At 36.9% G+C, this 21,723-nt stretch overlaps 1 protein-coding gene across 1 annotated transcript in view; it reads right to left on the bottom strand.

Moving 5' to 3' along the window:
* The window catches only part of LOC137632956 (dnaJ homolog subfamily B member 12), a 61,562-nt gene that overhangs the window by 2,964 nt on the left and 36,875 nt on the right, over positions 1-21,723 (bottom strand). Inside the window, exons 5-6 of the mRNA XM_068365091.1 lie at positions 21,092-21,368; positions 2,578-2,741 (exon numbers count right to left, since the gene is read on the bottom strand). Of these exons, the coding sequence (XP_068221192.1) occupies positions 2,578-2,741; positions 21,092-21,368 (441 nt within the window). The remainder of the gene's footprint in view (positions 1-2,577; positions 2,742-21,091; positions 21,369-21,723) is intronic.

A 21,723-nucleotide genomic window follows, 5' to 3' on the forward strand; every position in this document is an offset into this window, starting at 1 on the left:
TTGTTATCTACTTTTATGGTTCTGTTACTCTTCTCAAGCAACTAATTATTGTAAAATCTATTTACTTTTCATTGGAAATAGTAAATTTCCTTTAAAAAAATATAAACAGTATTTCTTTTATGGAGAAAACATACCCTATAAAATGTAGTTTAAAACATATTAGAGGCTATCATGTCTGCATATATCCGTAATTGTACCATCAACCTAATTTACACCATGTTTTGCATTAGGTGACTTACTTATACAGCACAATAAAAAGAATAAATAATTAGAATACTGTATTAACCAAAATATAAATATGTAAATAAAATAAAGGTAAATATGTTGCTAGGGTAATTATTTACAATTTAATTTATCTTTTACACAAAACACAGTAACAATAAGACTGTCTTGTACTTGATTGTTCGAGATATATTTATAGAGTGCCTTTCAGCAAATATATACATTATAGATGTAAAAGAGTGGCAATGTTTTAAATAACATGGAGTATGGCACATCATAGTCCACTAACAAATAATTCATTATAACAGACATGAGATGGAGAAAGGTCACCACAACGAGATAGGCTTAGTTGTGGATTACCTTTTTTTTTCTTTATGAGGGCAAAAAGGAAGAGCCCTATCACAAAAGAGTGAGGTTTCCAACACTGCATGTAGCTCAGAAAATTAAAAGGCCAAAAGAAATGTAACTATAGTCCATTTCTTTTAGCGGGTCATATTTGCACAGACTCGCAGCGGTGCCCTTTTAGCTCAGAAAAGTTTCCTGATCGCTGATTGGTTGGACAAGATAATTCTAACCAATCAGCGACCAGGAAACTTTTCCGAGCTAAAAGGGCACCGTTGCGAGTCGGTGCAAATATGACTCGCTAAAAGAAATGGACTATAGTGAGAAGACATGCAATTGGAGAGATGCCAGGTACCTCATGAATTTTGGCCAGTCAAGAAATATCATTGAAGAAGTAGATTTGTGATATTACTCCCTTGGATTTGTTATGCTATAAACATTGAATGATTATTCTACTTTTTTTATAATGATAAAAATTATGACATTAGTTTGGATGTCTATGATAGCAAAATATCAATACAACAGGCTGTTTAGCATTTATTGTAGTGTTTCATCATCATAGATATTTTTTACATGTGCCAATGAAGTTGGAAGGAGGTTATGTTTTCACCCGTTTGTGAGTTTCTGATTTGTGAGTGTGTGTTTGTGAACAGCTTCCAGGCCACAATTTTAGTAATGAAACTTGCAGGGATTAACTGTTATGTAAAAAGCTGGAAATATTGAATTTTGGAAGTTCAAGGTCACGGGCAAGCAAAATGTCCTATTCACGTAATCAACCATAAGTTTGGACATTGTTGTGACAGAGACTTCAAACTTGGTTCATATTTGAGTGTATGAAAATTCACGCCAATTAATACATGTTAAGGTCAAAGGTCAAGGTTGAGCAAAAGGTCGAGATATAAGCTGCCGCGGCAGAGGTTTGCGCTTTACTGAGTACACCTCTAGTTTTTATTTGTATACAGGATTTTATTTTTTTTAAGGTGAACAACATTGCTATCTTAACCCTTACAATATTCATACAATGGGTTTTATTCTACCTGGATGACTTATATAGAGGGAGGTAAGATATGTTTGTTTTGCATACAATACTGATTATTATAATCATTATAGAAACAATATTATACCACTAAAATCTATTATTTATGTACATTCAGATGACATCATAATGATATTGCAATTACAATAATAGAGTTTTTATTTGAAGTTATGTTTCATGGAACCAATAATATAGTATCATATATTGGATATGGATATATATATATATATATATATATATATATATATATATATATATATATATATATATATATATATACATATATACATATATATATATTTATATATTTATATATTTATATATTTATATATATATATATATATATATATATATATATATATATATATATATATATACAATACAATATATGATACTATATTATTATTCCACGAAACATAACTTTAAATAAAAACACTATTAATAGCAAGTACCATTTTGATGTCATCCAAAAGTACGGAAATAATAGATTTAGTGGAAAAATATTGTTTCTATAATTATTATATGTATGTATGTATGTATGTATGTATATATATTATTATTATTATAAATTAAAGTTTTAAAATAAATTATAGAATACAGTACAGTATTCAAGTACAGTACAGTAACTACCTGTCCTGAATATAGAATTTTAATTACCTGTGATTTCAAAGTGGATGCAACGATGGATAAGACATACCGTAATTATAATTATCATCATGCACTTTGTGTCTGTTTTAAGTGATCCATCTCTACTCGCATTCTCTAAACAAGAATTAGTGGCCTGTCTTTGAAGGGCTTTGTTCAAACTTGAGACAATTTAACACTGAAAGTACTGAAATATTAGGTTTCAATAACTCGCAATTTCCAATTAAGCAGCATGACGAGATAGAAGATTAAAACGTGACAACTACTGAACACAACATTACCCAGCGTGAGGAGACTTACCTACAAATAATAAAATATCATAATGTACTTACTATAATTCTTTTCTTTAAAGCAAGCATTGCGTAAAGTTGACACATAATCCTCTTCCACCTGCTGTTCTAAACGTCGAATACTTCCTTGGTATTCAGTCGAGAAGTCCGGCTTTACATAGTATGACACTCCAAGTCCACCAGTGCTACGCTGAACGCTGTACTTGCTGTCGAGTAGAAGTTTGGAATTTAAATTTTCAATAGCATTATTAGATTTTGCATTAATTTATAAACTATCCCGTACCACACGTATATCACACACGCTTGTACACTAACTTTTTTTTTTATCTTGTTATTTCTCTCCTCTCGCACTGATAACCTGTTTATGCCTGTATATGCATGTCTCATTGTTTGAATTTTTGTGCCATTCTTGACTGGAATGGGTTGTATATTTACACAAGTCGTCCAATAAAACTAGTGACATTCACTCCGCTTTTCAGTTAATACCTAACTGGTTCATCCGCACATTAAAAGAAATACCATTAGTGTACGAGCATGTGTGATACACTTTCGGTACAATCCAATATACACTTGTTTAGATAGACTAAAATATTAAAACTTGACTAATCAAGTTGAGACTATACCACTACATCGGAAACTAATGTATCTAAAAGTAAACTTTCCTTCCTTAACCTATATAGAAATTGCCAATAAATGCCAACAAACTATTTATCTCTGAAGCGGGTAATAACATTGACAAAACATATTTTGGCATAGTGTAAGCCTCTGGAGACTTCAAACTTGGAAGTTTTTAATCATAGCATTTAAATCAAAATATCACAAGCCTCAGGTGGCTTTGATAATAGGAAAAAAAAAAAATCTTCTGTTTAGTAAATCAGGAAATTAATAATTACATTGAGAATTAATAACTATCTTTTTCAGTCGCCTTTTGCTTAATATATATATATATATATATATATATATATATATATATATATATATATATATATATATATATATATATATATAGTATATACAAAAAATCAAATCATTACTTTAATTTCTAAAGTACATCAACACGGCATAATCGTCGATACAGTATAGTACTTAAGTCCCAGTTTTTAAAAGTACATTCTTAAAGGACTTGCCCAAAAGATCTGTCATTTAAGGAAGAAAAAATATAAGCAAGGTACTGCTAAGAAAGGTGGATAGGTACAGTATGTGAGGAGAGACCAAAGAGAATATAATTTTGGAAGCCATAAGGTGAGAGCAAAATATCTTTACCTTACAATCAGCATTGAATGGTATTTAAATATAAACTAATTATTTTATATACTACAGTAAACAAGAACAAACGTAGTTTTATTTATCAAATCCTAACGACATGATTGTTAGGAAATGAAAAAAAGGGTGGGTTCTCAATATTTATTCTTAAAATAAAGTGAAAAAATCTAAATCTATTGCTTGTAATGTCATTTACCTGATGAATACTATAATCAAATATTTCTATCACTATTATTATCTACAAAAAAATTAAATTACGGTAGCACATTTGACAGAAAGACAATTTTATTTTCAAAAGATAATTTCTTCAAGTTGATAGAAACTTTAAACTGAAATAAAGGATTTCTTAATCAAGGATGCTATTTGAAATTGTGTAGAATACAAAAAAAAGTAATAGAGTACAAGGAAGATAATAATATGATCTCATATGAAAACAATCCTACGGTAAACTTTGTAATCCTAAAGAAAACACGACATAAGAACAATAACCCATCATCTACAAGAAAAAAAAAATAATAGACATAAAATGTAAAAGATTTATATATTATACAGATGGAAAATGCTGGGTGCAAGAATTTTGGTGCATGAGGACAATTAGAATAAAACTAAATTACACTATCAAAATTTATTTGTAAATTACAACTAGCACAAAAGGGGTCTTGGGAGCAAACTAGATATGGGGAAACAGACATTGCGTCTTAATAAAAACATTATTAATACATAAAATAAAAAATATATGTGAGAGAGAGAGAGAGAGAGAGAGAGAGAGAGAGAGAGAGAGAGAGAGAGAGAGAGAGAGAGAGAGAGAGAGAGAGAGAGAATTTCAGGGAATGCTGGTAGAAATATTTAAACTACAATTTGTCGGTGCAATTAAGGGAAAAAAAATCAGTAACAAATAATACAACATAAGTGAAACTAAGTGAAAGGAATTATAGAAAAAAAGCATGGAAAGCTTAAGAATTTTTCAATTTGTAACAGTAAAATAAATATATATTTTATGAATATACATAAAATATTTAACAAAATTCCTCATCTAAAAAGTAGGTATAACTTCTATACCTCGTTTGAAAAATAAAAATCAAACACTTAAAAATAAGTTACTATTTCTACTACTGAGAGAGAGAGAGAGAGAGAGAGAGAGAGAGAGAGAGAGAGAGAGAGAGAGAGAGAGAGAGAGAGAGAGAGAGAGAATTTTGTATTGACATAGGGAAAATAATGGCTGAAACTAAAAATTCTTCTTGTAACAATACCGAAGACTACCAGCATGATTAATACATGAAAACTACTCCAAAACTTGCCTAAGAAAAGTAATGGACCTGTACTATCCTCTCCTAGGAAGTTAATTAAAATCCTGTAGGTAATTTTCACGGTCTTTATAAAACAACTCTAAGGCACAGCATTGCACTAAATATTCAGGTACAAACACAAGCAAGGTTATACCTTTCTTCTCAAATACAGATTCAAATCTTATTTTAGTAATACTTTTTTTGTAAATTAGTCTGGTATTTTTGGAAAAATATAAAAATTCTGTTGGCTTACCACACCTGAAAACTGTTTCTAGTTCAGAACCTTAAGATTAATTATTCCAAATGTTCAAAAATCCATACTGAAATAGCCTAACAGTTTGCAAAGCAAACTTACAAATGACAATGAAAAAAGGAGTAATGAGAACCAAATGACGTAAGATATAAACAAAACTCGTATAAACCACAGCAATGCTAAAATATATACATATTAATGAACAGCAGGATCTCTGGGTCCTCAGAATACCAATGAATGTCCATTTCCACTTCCTTTGACACTGGGGCTGGCGTCACTTGGCATTGACGGGACAAATCCCTGACTGCTGAAGAGGAATAACTTTCCAATTGACACCATATGTCTTTTACTACCTTTTAGACAATGGAAAGATAGTAGACTATTCTTATTATTCTGCCTGCTAAGGATTTTAATAGCACCTAGCGGGTGTCAATTTTTATACCTGGGTAAGTTGCCCAGATGGCAAATGTTCGATTAGCTCAGACTACTTGATTTTGGGCCCTGTTTTGCCTGGAGGATTATCATCATCATTATTACTAGCCAATCTACAACCCTAATTGGAAAAGCAGGATGCTATAAGCCCAAAGGCTCCAACAGGGAAAAATAGTCCAGTGAGGGAAGGAAATAAGGAAATAAATAAATTACATGAGAGGTAATGTATAATTAATATATGACATTTGAAGATCAGTAACAATGTTAAAATAGATGAACTATGAAGACTTATGTCAACATGTCAAACAAAAACATTTGCTGTAAGTTTGAACTTCTGAAGTTTCAACTATTCAACTGCCTGATTAGGAAGATCATTCCAAAATCTGGTCATAGCTGGAATAAAATTTCAAGAATACTGTGAAGTATCGAGTCTTTGATGGAGAAGACAAGACTGTTTGAATTAACTGCGTACCTAATATTATGTTCAGGGCGATAGTGTCTGGGAAGATCTGAATGCAAAGGATGATCAGTTATGAAAAATCTTATGCAACATGCATTAAGAAGTAACTGAATGACGGTGCCAGAGATTGATATCTAGATCAGATATAAGAAATGCAATAGAATGTAAGTTCTTGAACAAAAAATTAAGATGAGATTCAGCAGCTGAAGACCAGACAGGAGAACGATACTTGAAACAAGGCAGAATGATTCTCAAAAGTGAATTTGCTATCGAGAATCACACCTAAAATTCTAAGTTGTATAGAGATAAAGAAACATTATTAAGGCCGAGATCTGGATGTTGAGCAGCCACTGTCCTCGACCTACTTACAATCATACTGTGAGTTTTGTTAGGGTTCAACTTCATGCCCCATAATTTGTACCATGCACTTATTCTAGCTAGATCTCTATTAAGGGATTCAGCAACCCCAGATCTACATTCAGGAAATGGAATAAATGCAAAAGTAGCAGCATCATTTGCATATGCAACAAGCTTGTTTTCTAGTCCAAACCACATATGTGTATACAGTATGAAAAGTAGTGGGCCAAGAACATTACACTGAGGAACACCAGATAGCAAACCCTATACTCACCACGGATAAAAGAATTACTGTACAGGACTTGCCAGGAAAACCCTCAAAAGGCATTAAAAATAGAACACTGCTGTCCTAATAATCAAACTATACCCCACTTTATCGACTGAAAGCCACTAAATAACTTATTAAAAAGGGGGGAATAATATTAAACCATTTCATAATGTTGCATGAACCAATATATTTATACTGAGAATGAGACTAAAACAATACTAGGGTAACACGTGAAATGTTAGTCGGGGTGAACATAACAATTTAAAGCTTAAGATATTTATAGCTTAGCTATACTAAACTTAATTTCACCACCATGATAAAGTGAAAATGAAGCAACAGAAATCTATAAAGCAGATGCACATAAGAAGATGCAGATGCTGATAGTATTGAGAGCTGTTAACTCTGTGAAGGCACGCATCGGTATTAATGGAAGATAGTTAAAATGGCTAGACCAGGCCAGTTGGAAGCACAAAAGCAGCTCCACAAAGGTATCATAGTACCTAAATAGAATTTACCAAATGGCTTCAAAACAAGTAGCAAAATATAATTCCAGAGACACAGACACTGAAAGAAGAAGTGAAAGTTGGCTGCTGAAATACTGCTTGTGGAAAATGGTTTAACAAGACACAAAATGGTTTATACCAATGATCTAAATCTCAATTAGGAAATATATAATCTCCACTTTCATCAAGTTTGCCTCAAGAGAAGTTCCCTGGAGGAATATGGTTACCACTTGCCTAATGAATACTCGGAATCAGAGAGTGGGAACTTGCCAAGTTGGCATACAATACCATTTACTGACTAGTTCTAGGTAGCAGCAACATTTTATTACATTTAACAGGAGTGAACATCGACAATACGGGTTCCATTGTCTGCACACTGCACTAATACTCTGGCAATCTAACTGGTTATAACTCTTATTGTACCTTATGAAACTAATCGTAATTGATACTGAAGGTTCCTCGCAAAATCCCTTCAGCCCTACTTCACTAAGTTCTATTTTTCCGTCTTTTCCCCGAGCAAACCCCAGGAGGTTCTGGTCTTATTATACTTTATAAAAATCAGATAAACCTAACATTTTGGTACAACAATACTGTATGCAGTAAAGACTAAAGCCAAAAATAAACACAAAACTGTCCAATGGACTCACTAAATACAATATCAACAATGATTCTCTCACAAAAATTCCTATGAAAATGTAAATTAGATCAGGTACATAACCTTCGACACTATGTTTCCATTTATGTAAGTTGCTGTATGGCTATAAAACTGAAAGTCTAACTCATAACATCTTTGAAGGCTGTCTTGCTTGAAACTATGAAAGATTTCCAAGTCATAACCAGTGTGTGATTGTTTACCATAAGCATACAAGCAATTAAGAAGTGTTCAGATTCAAATTACAGGACTTATAAAAAAGTATACCAATGCAAAACCTATTTTAACATTCATAGGACTAGAAAAATGATCCCCATAACATGAGTTGGGATTAAAAGTTAAAGCCTGGCAAGTAATCTTAACCCAGACAGTCTGATTACACTACCTAATAATAACAAAAACAACTGTAAATAACAACACACAGGAGGGGGACCCTCTAATTAAGGTCTCAACCAAAAAATTATGACCTTTTCTCTTCCAAAATGGGAATTTTCAAAGAAAAACTAAGAACCGTTTATACTGTCCTTTTAAATAATAACAATAACACAAAATTAATGACAAGTAAAAGTCTAAACTATATATGAAAAACACTAATTCCACATCACAATACAGTAATATCCTCTTTATGACGGTTCAAGATACGTTGGTTCCGACTTTGGGTCTCTTTCCTCATACACTAAATACAAAAATAAAATCCAAGTTATGTGTTTTACGTCCTTTACTAAGTTCTAAAAAAAAAATTAAGTACTGTACTGTACTTCACATGGAAGCTTATTGATGTAAGTATCTAGTTTTTATAAAATGACAGCAAGCTGCAAGTACTTCATTGTGTCAAGTGTGTGTGTATTATTATTATTATTACTAGCTAAGCTACAACCCTAGTTGGAAAAGCAAGATGCTATAAGCCCAAGGGCTCCAACAGGGAAAAATAGCCCAGGAGGAAAGGAAATAGGGAAATAAATAAACAAGTACTGTAGTAATGAACTATTAAAATTAAACATTTTAAAAACATTAACTACATTAAAACAGATATTTATATATATAAACTATAAAAACATATGTCAGCCTGTTCAACATAAAAACATTTGCTGCAAGTTTGAACTTTTGAAGTTCTACTGACTTAACTACCTCATTAGGAAGATCATTCCACAACTTGGTCACAGCTGGAATAAACCTTCTAGTGTGTTGCGTAGAATTGAGGCTCATGATGGAGAAGCCCTGACTACAGGTATTAGAATTAACTGCATGACTAGTATTATGAACAGGATGGAACTGTCAGGGAAGATCTGAATGCAAAGGATGATCAGAATTATAAAAAATCTTATGCAACATGCATAATGAACTAATTGAACGACATTGCCAAAGATTAATATCTAGATCAGGAATAAGAAATTTAATAGACCGTAAGTTCCTGTTCAACAAATTTATTTGAGAATCAGCAGCTGAAGACCAGACAGGAGAACAATACTCAAAACAAGGTAGAATGAAAGAATTAAAACACTTCTCCAGAATAGAGTGATCACCGAAAATCATAAGAGAGAATGTACTGTGTGTCACTTAATAGAGTGAAAATCCGACAAGTCGAAATTCTAGTTACGTTGGGTCTTTAGGAACCAATTAACAACGTAACATCGTACTTCAACTTCTAATCCATTTCCTTTGGTCTTCTTATTTGACTCCACCTCTCTAACTATATTCTATTCTAATTCATACATATCCATAAACAGATCCTTTACGCAAGCCATTTAAGAACAGATATAGGACTCACAGGTTTGTTTATTTAATAATAATACTGTACTGTACAACAATTAATTGTCAAGACAGTATCACAGAATTCAGAAGAATTTAGTTTCGTTAATGTACTATTCAAACTAATTCACCTCCCTCCTCTCCTATCCTCATTTGCAGTCACCTATTAACAACTGACTAGAACCCAACATGGCTTAATTTTGGAAAGGCTGCTGGTGTGCTAGACTGCTACCAACCAAATACAAAGCAGTTCAAGTCTGTATACAAAGTATACAAAATGGCTATGAAAGTTACAGCAGCTTAGAGTTCAACTATGTCCAAAATATAAGGAAAGAATAATAGTCTTATAACCGACTTGAAATAAATACAGACTTATAGAGTTAGGTTAATGGCATGACAGAAAGTCATAGATTAAATTCTATAAGGAGAATAAAACTATCAACAAAGACTACTTAGGTTTAAAGACGCTATCCCAATTGCAGCTAAGTGGAATGCATTTATAACTTTGGGCCTGGAACCTGGGAGTCCATTAAACACCCATGTACAACAAGTTATATTACACACCACTCACTTAATATAATATGGTAATTTTGATGGAAAATAATTTAAGAATTAGGTACCTTCAAGGGAAGATAACAAGGTGAATTACACATCACTGACTTAATATAATTTGGTATCTTTAAGGGATAATAATCTAAGAATTAGGTACCTTCAAGGGAAGATAGCAAGGTAATCACAGAGGAAATTACAGACAGTCTTCACATCACTGTATGTCTTTTGCATTGACATTCAATGACTTCTAAGATAGAGAGGTAAAAGGGTTAATTGTGGAAAATGAATGGCAATGTGTAAAAACTTGAAAATATGGGCTGATCCACAAAATCACACCCACCTGGATCAATGATCAATGGTTGGGAACCTGTATGTTGTTAGGAACTATTAGTATTTAATATTCATGGTGGATTAAACCCTTCTTCAAATAGGGCCACACACCAAATTTCTCACCTACTGCCAATAAATTTCATCTCAGTAAAACTTAAATTACGTAAAAGAATGCTATGGCACACACACAACCTCTCAATTCTTTAGTCACACTAACAAATAAGCACCGATTCCTCACACATCCCATTTGGGAGCAGCACGGAGATAAACACCATTCTGTCAATTATGTCAACTAAACAATTGTTTATCCAAGTATGGAATACAGTACCCTAATCGACATCCTCGATCTTGTCAGTGTGACCAAAATGCAAAGACAAAGAGCAGGAACTCTCCAGATTGTACTTTGTACAATTCTATGGGCAATAGATAAGGCCAATGTCTCGAGTGTCTTGTAATGCAGCCCTGTGGTAGGGGTTCAAGACTACTACCACAATACATCCTGCATGTCATAGAAAGTTACTAAAAAGACAGTTATCCAACTTCTCAAATTTTACCTTACTTCGATTTTCACCTCTAATGTCTTGTAGATATATAAATAAGAAAAAATGTTATTTTCATTAGTAAAATAAATTTTTGAATATACTTACCCGATGATCATGTAGCTGTCAACTCTGTTGCCCGACAGAAATCTACGGTCGGGATACGCCAGCGATCGCTATACAGGTGGGGGTGTACACAACAGCGCCATCTGTGAGCAGGTACTCAAGTACTTCTTGTCAACAAGAACTCAATTTTCTCCTCGGTCCACTGGTTCTCTATGGGGAGGAAGGGCGGGTCCTTAAATTCATGATCATCGGGTAAGTATATTCAAAAATTTATTTTACTGATGAAAATAACATTTTTCAATATTAATCTTACCCGATGATCATGTAGCTGATTCACACCCAGGGTGGTGGGTGGAGACCAGCATACATGTTAACAAAGAAGCTAAGTATCCCGTATCTTATTTTAGCCGTTATTCAAAATAACAAACATAAAATAAATAAGTACCTGGTAAGGAAGTCGACTTGAACCATTACTCTGCCTTTTTAAGTACGTCTTCCTTACTGAGCCTAGCGATCCTCTTAGGATGCTGAGCGACTCCTAGGTGCTGAAGTATTAAGGGCTGCAACCCATACTAAAGGACCTCATCACAACCTCTAATCTAGGCGCTTCTCAAGAAAGAATTTGACCACCCGCCAAATCAACCAGGATGCGGAAGGCTTCTTAGCCTTCCGGACAACCCAGAAATATTTCAAGAGAAAGATTAAAAAGGTTCTGGAATTAGGGAATTGTAGTGGTGGAGCCCCCACCACTACTGCACTCGTTGCTACGAATGGTCCCAGAGTGTAGCAGTTCTCGTAAAGAGACTGGACATTCTTAAGATAAAAGACGCGAACACTGATTAGCTTTTCCAAAAGGTTGCGTCGAAATATTTTGCAGAGATCTACTTTATTAAAAGGTCACGGAAGTTGTGATAGCTCTAACTTCGTGTGTCCTTACCTTCAGCCAAGCTTGGTCTTCCTCATTCAGAAGGGAATGAGCTTCTCGTATCATAAAGGTTTTTAAAATAGAACTTAAGAGCTCTACAGGACATAATACTCTTTCTAGTTCCTTTCCAACCATATCGATAAGTTTGGAATAACGAACGATATTGGTCAAGGCCGAGAAGGCAGCTCGTGTTTGGCTAGAAAACCAAGATGTAGAACATGTAGCCGTTTCGGATGAAAATCCAATGTTCTTGCTGAAGGCATGAATCTCACTGACTCTTTTAGCTGGTAAAGCATATCAGGAAAAGAGTCTTAAAGGTGAGATCTTTCAGGGAGGCTGATTGAAGTGGTTCGAACCTGTCTAACATAAGGAATCTTAGAACCACGTCTAAATTCCAACCAGGTGTAACCAAACGACGCTCCTTCGTGGTCTCAAAAGACTTAAGGAGGTCCTGTAGATCTTTATTGTTAAAAAGATCTAAGCCTCTGTGACGGAAGACTGATGCCAACATGCTTCTGTAACCCTTGAAAGTGGGAGCTGAAAGAGATCGCTCTTTTCTCAGATATAAGAGGAAGTCAGCTATTTGAGTTACAGAGGTACTGGTCGAGGATACGGATACTGACTTGCACCAGTTTAGGAAGATTCCCCACTTCGATTGGTAGACTCTAAGGGTGGATGTTCTCCTTGCTCTAACAATCGCTCTGGTTGCCTCCTTCGAAAAACCTCTAGTTCTCGAGAGTCTTTCGATACTCTGAAGGCAGTGAGACGAAGAGCGTGGAGGCCTTGGAGTACCTTCTTACGCGTGGCAGACGTAGCAGGTCCACCCTTAGGGGAAGAGTTCTGGGAACGTCTACTAGCCATCGAAGTACCTCGGTAAGTTATTCTCTCGCGGGCCAGAGGGAAGCAACTAGTGTCAACTTTGTCCCAACGTGAGAGGCGAACTTCTGCAGTACCTTGTTGACAAACTAGAACGGAGGGAATGCATATAGATCTAGATGAGACTAATCTAGTAGAAAGGCATCTAAAAGAACCACTGCTGGGTCTGTTGAGAGCCTCTTGGACATCGAGGTTGCGAAGAGATCTATGGTTGGATGGCCCCAGGTGACCCAAAGTCTCTTGCATACATCTCTGTGGAGGGTCCAATATGTTGGAATTATTGTCCCTTCCTACTGAGACAAACTGCTAAGACATTCAAGTTGCCTTGGAAGAAATTTGTTACTAGTGAAAAGTCTAGACCTGTTGAACAGGAGAGGAGGTCACTAGCGAACTCGCACCATGTCAGAGAGTAGGTCCCTCCTTGCTAGGAGATGAACATCAAAGCAGGGAGTTGTCCGTGTTGACCTCCATTACTTTGTCTTGAAGGAGAGACCTGAAGCTTTTCCAGGTCAGACTTACTGCCAGAAGCTTCTTGCAGTTAAAATGCATTGTCCTTTGACGCGAGTTCCATAATCCCGAGCATTCCCTACCGCCTAAGGTCGCACCCCAGCCTACGTCCGATGCGTCTGAGAAGAGAACGTGGTTGGGAGTCTGAACAGTCAGGTGAAGACCCTATAAAAGGTTGATAAAGTCCTTTCCTCAGGTTAGACCAGACTTATCTTCCGGAAACCGGGATCGAGACCGCTTCTAGCGTCTTGTCCTTTTCCAGTGAAGAGCTAGATGAAACCGAAGAGGACGGAGGTGTAGTCTTCCAAGTGACACCAAATGCACCACGGATGACAGTGTCCTAACCAGACTCATCCACAGCCTGACAGGGCCGTATTCCTTCTTCAGCATCTTCTGGATGGATAGCAGGGCTGGGGATTGATCTTCTTGTTCAGCCATGTCCTCATCAGAGGGTTCCTCATCCGAAACTGATGAGGAAACGGCAACGGAGTGGGCAACGTCTGACTCGCTGAATCCGGTCGCACTGGTGGATGCGTGACGGAGCCGGACACAAGATCATGGTACTGCTGCACAGTCTGTGAACTGTCAACCATGGGGAAGCGAGGAAGTACAGCGACAACCCGAAACAGTCTAGACTGTCTGGGTAGTACAGACAACCCCTTATCGGGTTGCTGAGGTTGCCGCACTGCGTCACAACAAGTCACCTCTGCTGGTTGTTGAACGTCTTCCCAGTGACACACTGAACGTCCACAACCACCTCCGAGAGTAGCATAACATCAACGTGCGACTGGCAACCCACACTGGGTCGCACCGGTGGAGGAACCATCTCAACTGGCGGACGTGAGTAGGATACCTCAGCGTCAACAGGGCGTACAACCAACCGGTAGGAAGGTCGTTGGCAAGAAGGGTCTTCTCCGTAAAAAATCCTCTATCAAGGACTAAGTTTGGACTGCATGTCTTGCAACAAAGCCCAAGGTCTATGGGAGCAGGTGTGGCAATAGACGGGGTTAGCGACTGAAGCGGAACCATTTACCCTCCCTGGAAGCATGTTATGCTTAAATAAAAGTCCATAGGAGGCTAAGCAGGTTAAGGCTCCTCTCCAAATGACAGAGTCCTCAAGGGAATATCAGAAGGAGGGAGAACAGCACTTTCTCATCTACAGGAACCATATCCGAGAAAAGCTAGGTTCTCTCAGTGAGGGTTTCACTGGTGCAAAAGCAGCAGACCAGAAGGCAACGTTATGAAACTGCTTGACAGTCTGTGAACTGTCAAAAACTGAACTGTCAACCACAACAGGAGCGTGAGGACATACAGCACTGGTGTATAAGTAGCAGACCAGAAGGCAACGTCATGTAACTGTATGACAGTTTGAGAGTTGGCAACAACCAAAGTTGTGTGGGGAAGCCTCAACTCCTGACTGACTAGTTTGCTGCTGGCGAGTGGCGGTAACCACAGTGTGTTGCGGAGGCTGACACACCGTGTCAAAACACGGCAGCTTGTGGTAGCTCCCGCACGGCAACGGAGTGCTCTGTGTGTGGGAGTCATCATACATCTGGCAGGGTTGACTGTGCATGGGTGGAGGAGCTCTCACAACAAGAGTGTGAGAGCAGGAAGCCATGCCGGGCGCACAACCGTGGGAGGTGTAGGCCCACGGGTGCATCGTCAACCTTCTCCGCAGTCGGAGTGTGGGAGCTGGCAACAACAAAAGCAGAGTGCTGGTGCGTGGGAGGGGCTGCGGTGGGTTGAGGAGCATGCGGTATGGTATGCGGAGCATGCTGTAAGGTATGCGGCTCATGCTGCATGGTATGCGGAGCATGCTGTAAGGTATGCAGAGCATGCTGCATGGGCTGCGGAGAATGCCGCATAGTGCTGGAACCCGGCAGCTCTACAGAACCTTCCCACTGCTGATGCGGTAGCTCACGCATGTTAGCAGATGGAGCAGCAAGAACATGCGTCTGGCAGGGTGGACTGCGCATCGGTGGTGGAGCTCTCACAGGTGGAGGGTGGGAGCAGGCAGCCGCAGTATCTGCTGAGCGCACAACCTCGGCGGGTTGTAGGTTAACAGGTGCATTGTCAACCTTCCAGCATGATACTCCTGCATGAAGGAGCAAGCTGAGACTGTATAGTCTGCAGCATGGACCACTAGGATCTATGAAAGACAACAACAAACGGAGCTACTGTCCGTTGTGACTGAGGGTCTAAAACAGCTGGTGCGGCAACAGACGGAGTTACTGCCTGTTGCGGTACCACCTTGCCTCTCTTGGGAGGTGTGCAGTTGTCGTACTGCAGCGAGTCCGAACTGACCCAGTGGCTACACCTAGGCCGTTGGACTTGCGCGGAAGGGACCGACTTGCACTTAAAAGCTGCAAGATTTGGTCCATGGTTTCTGCGAGAAACCTCTTCCGCAGACGAGGAATAAATGGGCTCTCTCGTCTTTGTGTGGGTGGGGTGATCACGTCGGCAACGTGTGTAGATACACCCGAAACCACGGAGGGAAACGTCTGTTCGTTGATCAAGGCCTGTGGAACCCATAAGTCCTTCGACATTACTTCTCCCCTGGGCTTGGGAGCTTGTAAGAGGTATCGGACTAGGTGAACAACTGGCACGAACAGACGAACCCTCGAACGCAACACTGTAACACTTTGCGCATATCACTTTATCACTTTTGATTTTCTGTTTGCACTTATTTCACTGAACTCGAAACTTTAAGTGGTTTGTACCTGAAACACGCAATCCTATCCTTCATTAAAAGGTAGTAATTGCGAAAACAGCTACATGTAACAGAAAAACATAATGAAAGATAAAGAATTCAGTGGCTGGAAAAGAGACTAAACACTAGATCAAATAAACTACGTTTAAAATCTCTCACCGCATAAAGCCTGGGAACAAGAATAAAACTCTAGAAACGTTTTACCTTCTTCCCCTATAGCGACTAGGGAGAAGAGCAAAAAACGAGAACAACGTTACCCGCTTGAACGAAACGTTTATCCTCCTCTCTCTCCCTCCGTCTCTATCTCTCTCTCTCTCTCTTGACTTAGAACCTGAGAGATGAGCCCAATTATATATATCGTTAAAACATATTATTTGTTAAAGGAAAAAAACTGAAAGGTTTCCCAAATAAAAAGTTCCTTTATTAGAATTAAAACCATTTAAGCTAAGAAAGAATGAACGAAACACTAGAATCGGTTTACTCTTACTGCAACGTGAAACCGTGAAATACTCTCTCTCTATCGTAACGATAGAGCGCAAGTTGAACGTTCTGAACGTCAACAACTGCGGAGACTAAACAAAACGTTAGTTCAACTTTGAAAACAGTACGAGACTATCAAAGAAATTCTTTCAAAAACATTAAAATTAAAATAGCATAAATTCTTAACAGGAAAAACGATATGACGGGCTCAATGTTAATTAACTTCGGTTCCAAGTAAGGACCGCCTACTATTAGGAAAGGTCGCATATAAACAAACATAAAAATTAATTTTTATAAGTTTATAAAAAATGGAAAGTTAATCGAAGAGGCCTATAATGGCGGAGAGATATAAAATAAATCTATAACTTTGTTAAGCAAAATTACCAAAAACCTAAACACACTTCCGTCTAAGGGAAGGGTGGGTGAAAAAAAAGTGAAAGAGAGTCTATACTCTCTTCGACACCAACACTTCCGTCTAAGGGAAGGGAAGGCCATTAAAAAGTGAAAGAGAGTCCATACTCTCTTCGTCACCATAATTAAATCAGATTAATTCCAAAAGCTTGCTAAGCTAATGATAAAGCTTCCTGAATAGCGAAGGCTAAACTCTAGAGCAAATACATCACCAAATCGTGAACAATAACTCCAGAATCAACAGCGTATCCAAGTAGGTCTAGCCGGTGGCACGACAGAGGAAAAATTGAGTTCTTGTTGACAAGAAGTACTTGAGTACCTGCTCACAGATGGCGCTGTTGTGTACACCCCCACCTGTATAGCGATCGCTGGCGTATCCCGACCGTAGATTTCTGTCGGGCAACAGAGTTGACAGCTACATGATCATCGGGTAAGATTAATATTGAAAATAATAAAGTCAAAATGACATATGACACAAGAGCATAAAAGGGAATTTAATAGAAATTGGAAATATAAAGCCATAAAAATACTATCATTAATAGAGGAGTAGTACTATGGCAAGGAAAGAAAATGGGAAACGTTTTAGTTTTAGGGTAGACGTCAACATTTAACCAACTTCAAAAGCAGCAACATGAACATCAGGGAAGGTTTATAGAAATAATTATTCCTTGAATTTCATGCATTATTTCCTTATCCTGATCCTTTTATATTCATCTAAATATATTTCATGCATACTCCGCAACTTCGGTTGTTACAGATTTTGTAAAAATGAATCGAGAAACTACCATGTGGTTCTTTTTTAAGAGGAACCCCACAGTAAATTATTCAAAACCTTAAACTAAATGATTTCTCTCCTTTTCAGCATTGATCTGAAACATATCCCTTTTCAATTAATAACTATTTGCATTACGCAGCATTTTCACAAAGAAATCTAGAGAACTATAATTATAAAACCCCTATACTTTTAACACCCATGAAATCCCTTCTCTTTGTGAATCTACATACAGATCCTAAATATAACTCAATAAATAAGTTACATACAGTAAAACCTAGCAATAACAGATCCATCATAGTTGAAAGAGATTTATCTGTATGACATTGTCCCAACTAGATGCTAGGTAGTAATGAATGACTAAAGCACAAAGAGGTCCTACTAGATAAAGTAAATAATTGGGAGAAAAGATAAGAATATTTTGGGTTGTTCAGTGGGCCCATATGCCATGGGTGATGGCAATTTACTTCAAAAGTCCTGTGAGATAAAAATTTACCTTGCACAACCATCATGACTAAAATGTAACAATCCATCATTTCTGTTGCCAGTACATTTTTTTTTAGTGATGAGCATCTTTATCTTGTTGATTAAATAGTGCAGTTTGATCAACTAATGTATCCGTTATCAGAACAGAAAGTGTTACTTGCAAACTTTTAAATTACACTGCAAGCATAATCAGATCAGTATGGCATTCCACTTTATTTCTATGAAGCTCCCTTGCTGTTCATATTGCTTTTCTCTTGAAGCTGTTTAATGTCAACGTCTACCATAAAATGATATTTCTCCGTATTCTTTCTTGGTAAAAAGCCGCCCCCTCTAATAAGTAGTGAGTTAATATGGAATTGGATGGCATCTATCAAGACATGGTTGTGTCACTGTTCTTTTGCCTTTCCGTCCTCTCCTCATGTTTACCAATGGCAGACATATTTATTTATCTTTTCAACCCATGAACCAGGTGGGGGTTTCTTTGTAATTTTCAGTGTGTTCTTTGGGAATTACTATAAATATGGGCAAGTGGTTCAAGCAACTTTGAGAAAACATGTCGACTACAGGATTGTTTCGTTATATTGTTTTGAGGAACTTTGTTTACTAACAATTCATTATTTCAAGTTATGTTAGGCTGATAGCCGAATGCTATAATCATTCGAAACGTAAAAGTAAATTAATGTTTAGTTCAGGGGAATAACCATTAGACTAAGCTAGTTAATTACATTAGATGATGATAAAATACCAGTAAGCTTTTAATCTGGCCTTTACATGGTTAATAATAGTAAGCATCATATGCTTTCAATATTTTTGCTTAGTTTTTCTGTATCATACACTGCAATATACTATGAGTCTTCAGACAAGGCAGTACTCCTAGGCTAACTGCAAAGCCCTGATGGAGTTGATTGCCTCTACCAGTACCTTGCACTCTCACGATACTTCAGATCCTTCTACTGTTACCCTCCCTTTAACGTGATCCAGTCTGCACTTATGACAACTGGATTTTGCGGTAGATGACCGGACTGGCAGTTGAATCCTTGAATCCTTCCATCTACTGAAATAGATGCTCATGAGTATCTTTTTTTTTTGGGGGGGGGGGGTGTAAAGCATATACTCCTGATCACATTGAACAAGAATCAGATTTTATTTAACCTTCAGTTTTGGATTATAGCTGAACAATTCCTCATGTTTTGGATATCAGTGGCATTCGGTGTTCATCTATTAATTCATCTCAAAATTTTCCTAGCGGAATTAACATTACAGTTAGTACCCCCTTCTGCCGAAATGAGTCCTTTTCCTAATGCAAGAACAAATGTCACCAAATGAAAATAATAAGGAAAGCCTGTAGTTTCCTTTTTGGGGAATTCTCCAGACCAGCATCCCAAAATGAGGATTATATAGAGGAATAGCTTGACTTGGAAAAGATGCATCCTTGGGAAATTCACTTTTAAGAAATATAAAAAAAGGTAGTTATAATAAATTAAATCAAATTGCATCACTCCTCACTCCTCTCCTCCTCCTTCACTGGGCGGCACAGGTCTCTCGCCCAGAAATAGATTTTTCCTTCGTCAAAATTCCTTTTCTGTTCTCTGTCATGTGATGGGATGGGGCCACTTTTAAGACTGTTTATTCTTAATTTTTCATTATTTTCATTGGAATAAATAAATCATTATTTATTTATTCTCCCATGAAAATAATGAAAAATTATTTTCATGGGAGAATAAATAAATCATTATCTCTTAATAGGATAGAATAACCCCAATACCATCTTTTTGTTTAAAAACAATTCCAATGCCTAACCTTTTTTTCTGGGATCATAATTATAAGTGAGTTAGAAGGACCTATTTTACTGATATTCAAAACTTAGCTTCTGCTATGATGCTAAAGCCCATTATTGAAGTATTTAAAGACTACTCAAAAATATCTTATTTGGCAGAACTGGACTCGATGGAGCTTGGACCCAGTGCAAACTTTCCTCTATTTCAGGCCCTACACGGGCTTAAATCAACACAAAATTTTCTCAATTTGGGCCCCTGCATGGATTTTGAATCGACATGAGAGTATTTCAAAATCAAGTTGCTAAGGTTTGATTGGTTGCTTCAAAAAACAAACTTCCTATCACAAGAGAAATTAAATTCATGATCGTAAAACAGTTGAAATACAATTACATCAAGGAAGGAGGAAGAGCCAATAACATATACTGTACTTTGGAAACCATGGCTATAAATGTACAGTACTGTAGGCTGTTTCTGAGTGTTTAAGATTCCACGTGAAGTCTAAGAGGCTGGGCAACCTACAATAAACTATGCAAGATCCTTAAACTCCGGTAACAGGTAATGGTCTATCACTGAGAGGTTTTACTGTATTTCTATCAAATAAATAATCTAACTAAAGCACCATACTCAGAGATTCGCCAACCGTGGATAAAGTACAAATATACGAACTTTCAGCATTTAAATTTAGCAACAAAATATCTACATACTGTATACTGATTTATATACGATACCTGAAAGTATGGCATCATTTTGAAGAGTAACAATATTATGCTAAACTATCAGCAAAACAAGGCTTTGTACTAATAGAAGCACCCTTGATTAATCAATAAAAAGTATATCTTTACTTTAGGCCGGTTTCACATGGTTAAAGATGTACCTAACAATAACAACAAAGACTATTAACCTGGTTGGCGACAAGGAGTATGTGGGATCCGAAGACAGAAGAGATGATGCGAGTGAGAGTATCAAAATAAGTAGAAGAGGCATCAATTGCAGGAAAACAGACAGGTTGGATTGTTCCGAATGTGCGGTCTGGTGACTGTGACCGCCCGACCCTGCAAAACCACGCCTGCCGTGTCCACCAGCCTGCTCCCATCGTCCACCTCGGTGGACGTACGTATTGGTGCCCGGGTAACCGCCACCAAAGAACATGTTGAATAGTTCCTCTGCTGTCATGTCACCTGTAGGAAAGAAATTGAAAAAAAAATTTAAATTGAATTTTCTTACAAGTATAGTTAAATAAAAATAAATAAAAATTAATTAACACATCAACAAAAAATTTTAACAATAAATTTGAGCCAAGATTGTTGGCTCTCAAGTGCAAACCTAACAGATTAAATCTTTAAAATAATTTTTAGTTCATTTATTAAGAGAGATGCTTGAAAATTTACTAAATAATATGTTACCACATATTAAAATGTGTACCCAATCCTTTTATAGGATAATACTTCTGCAAGTTTTTTGTTTGTATCAATGATTACATAAACATTACTATAGGCCTTGTATGTTAATTGGTGAGTTACCAAACTTTTACAA

Source organism: Palaemon carinicauda, chromosome 42 (assembly GCF_036898095.1).
Source record: "Palaemon carinicauda isolate YSFRI2023 chromosome 42, ASM3689809v2, whole genome shotgun sequence".
Taxonomy (NCBI): Eukaryota; Metazoa; Arthropoda; class Malacostraca; order Decapoda; family Palaemonidae; genus Palaemon; species Palaemon carinicauda.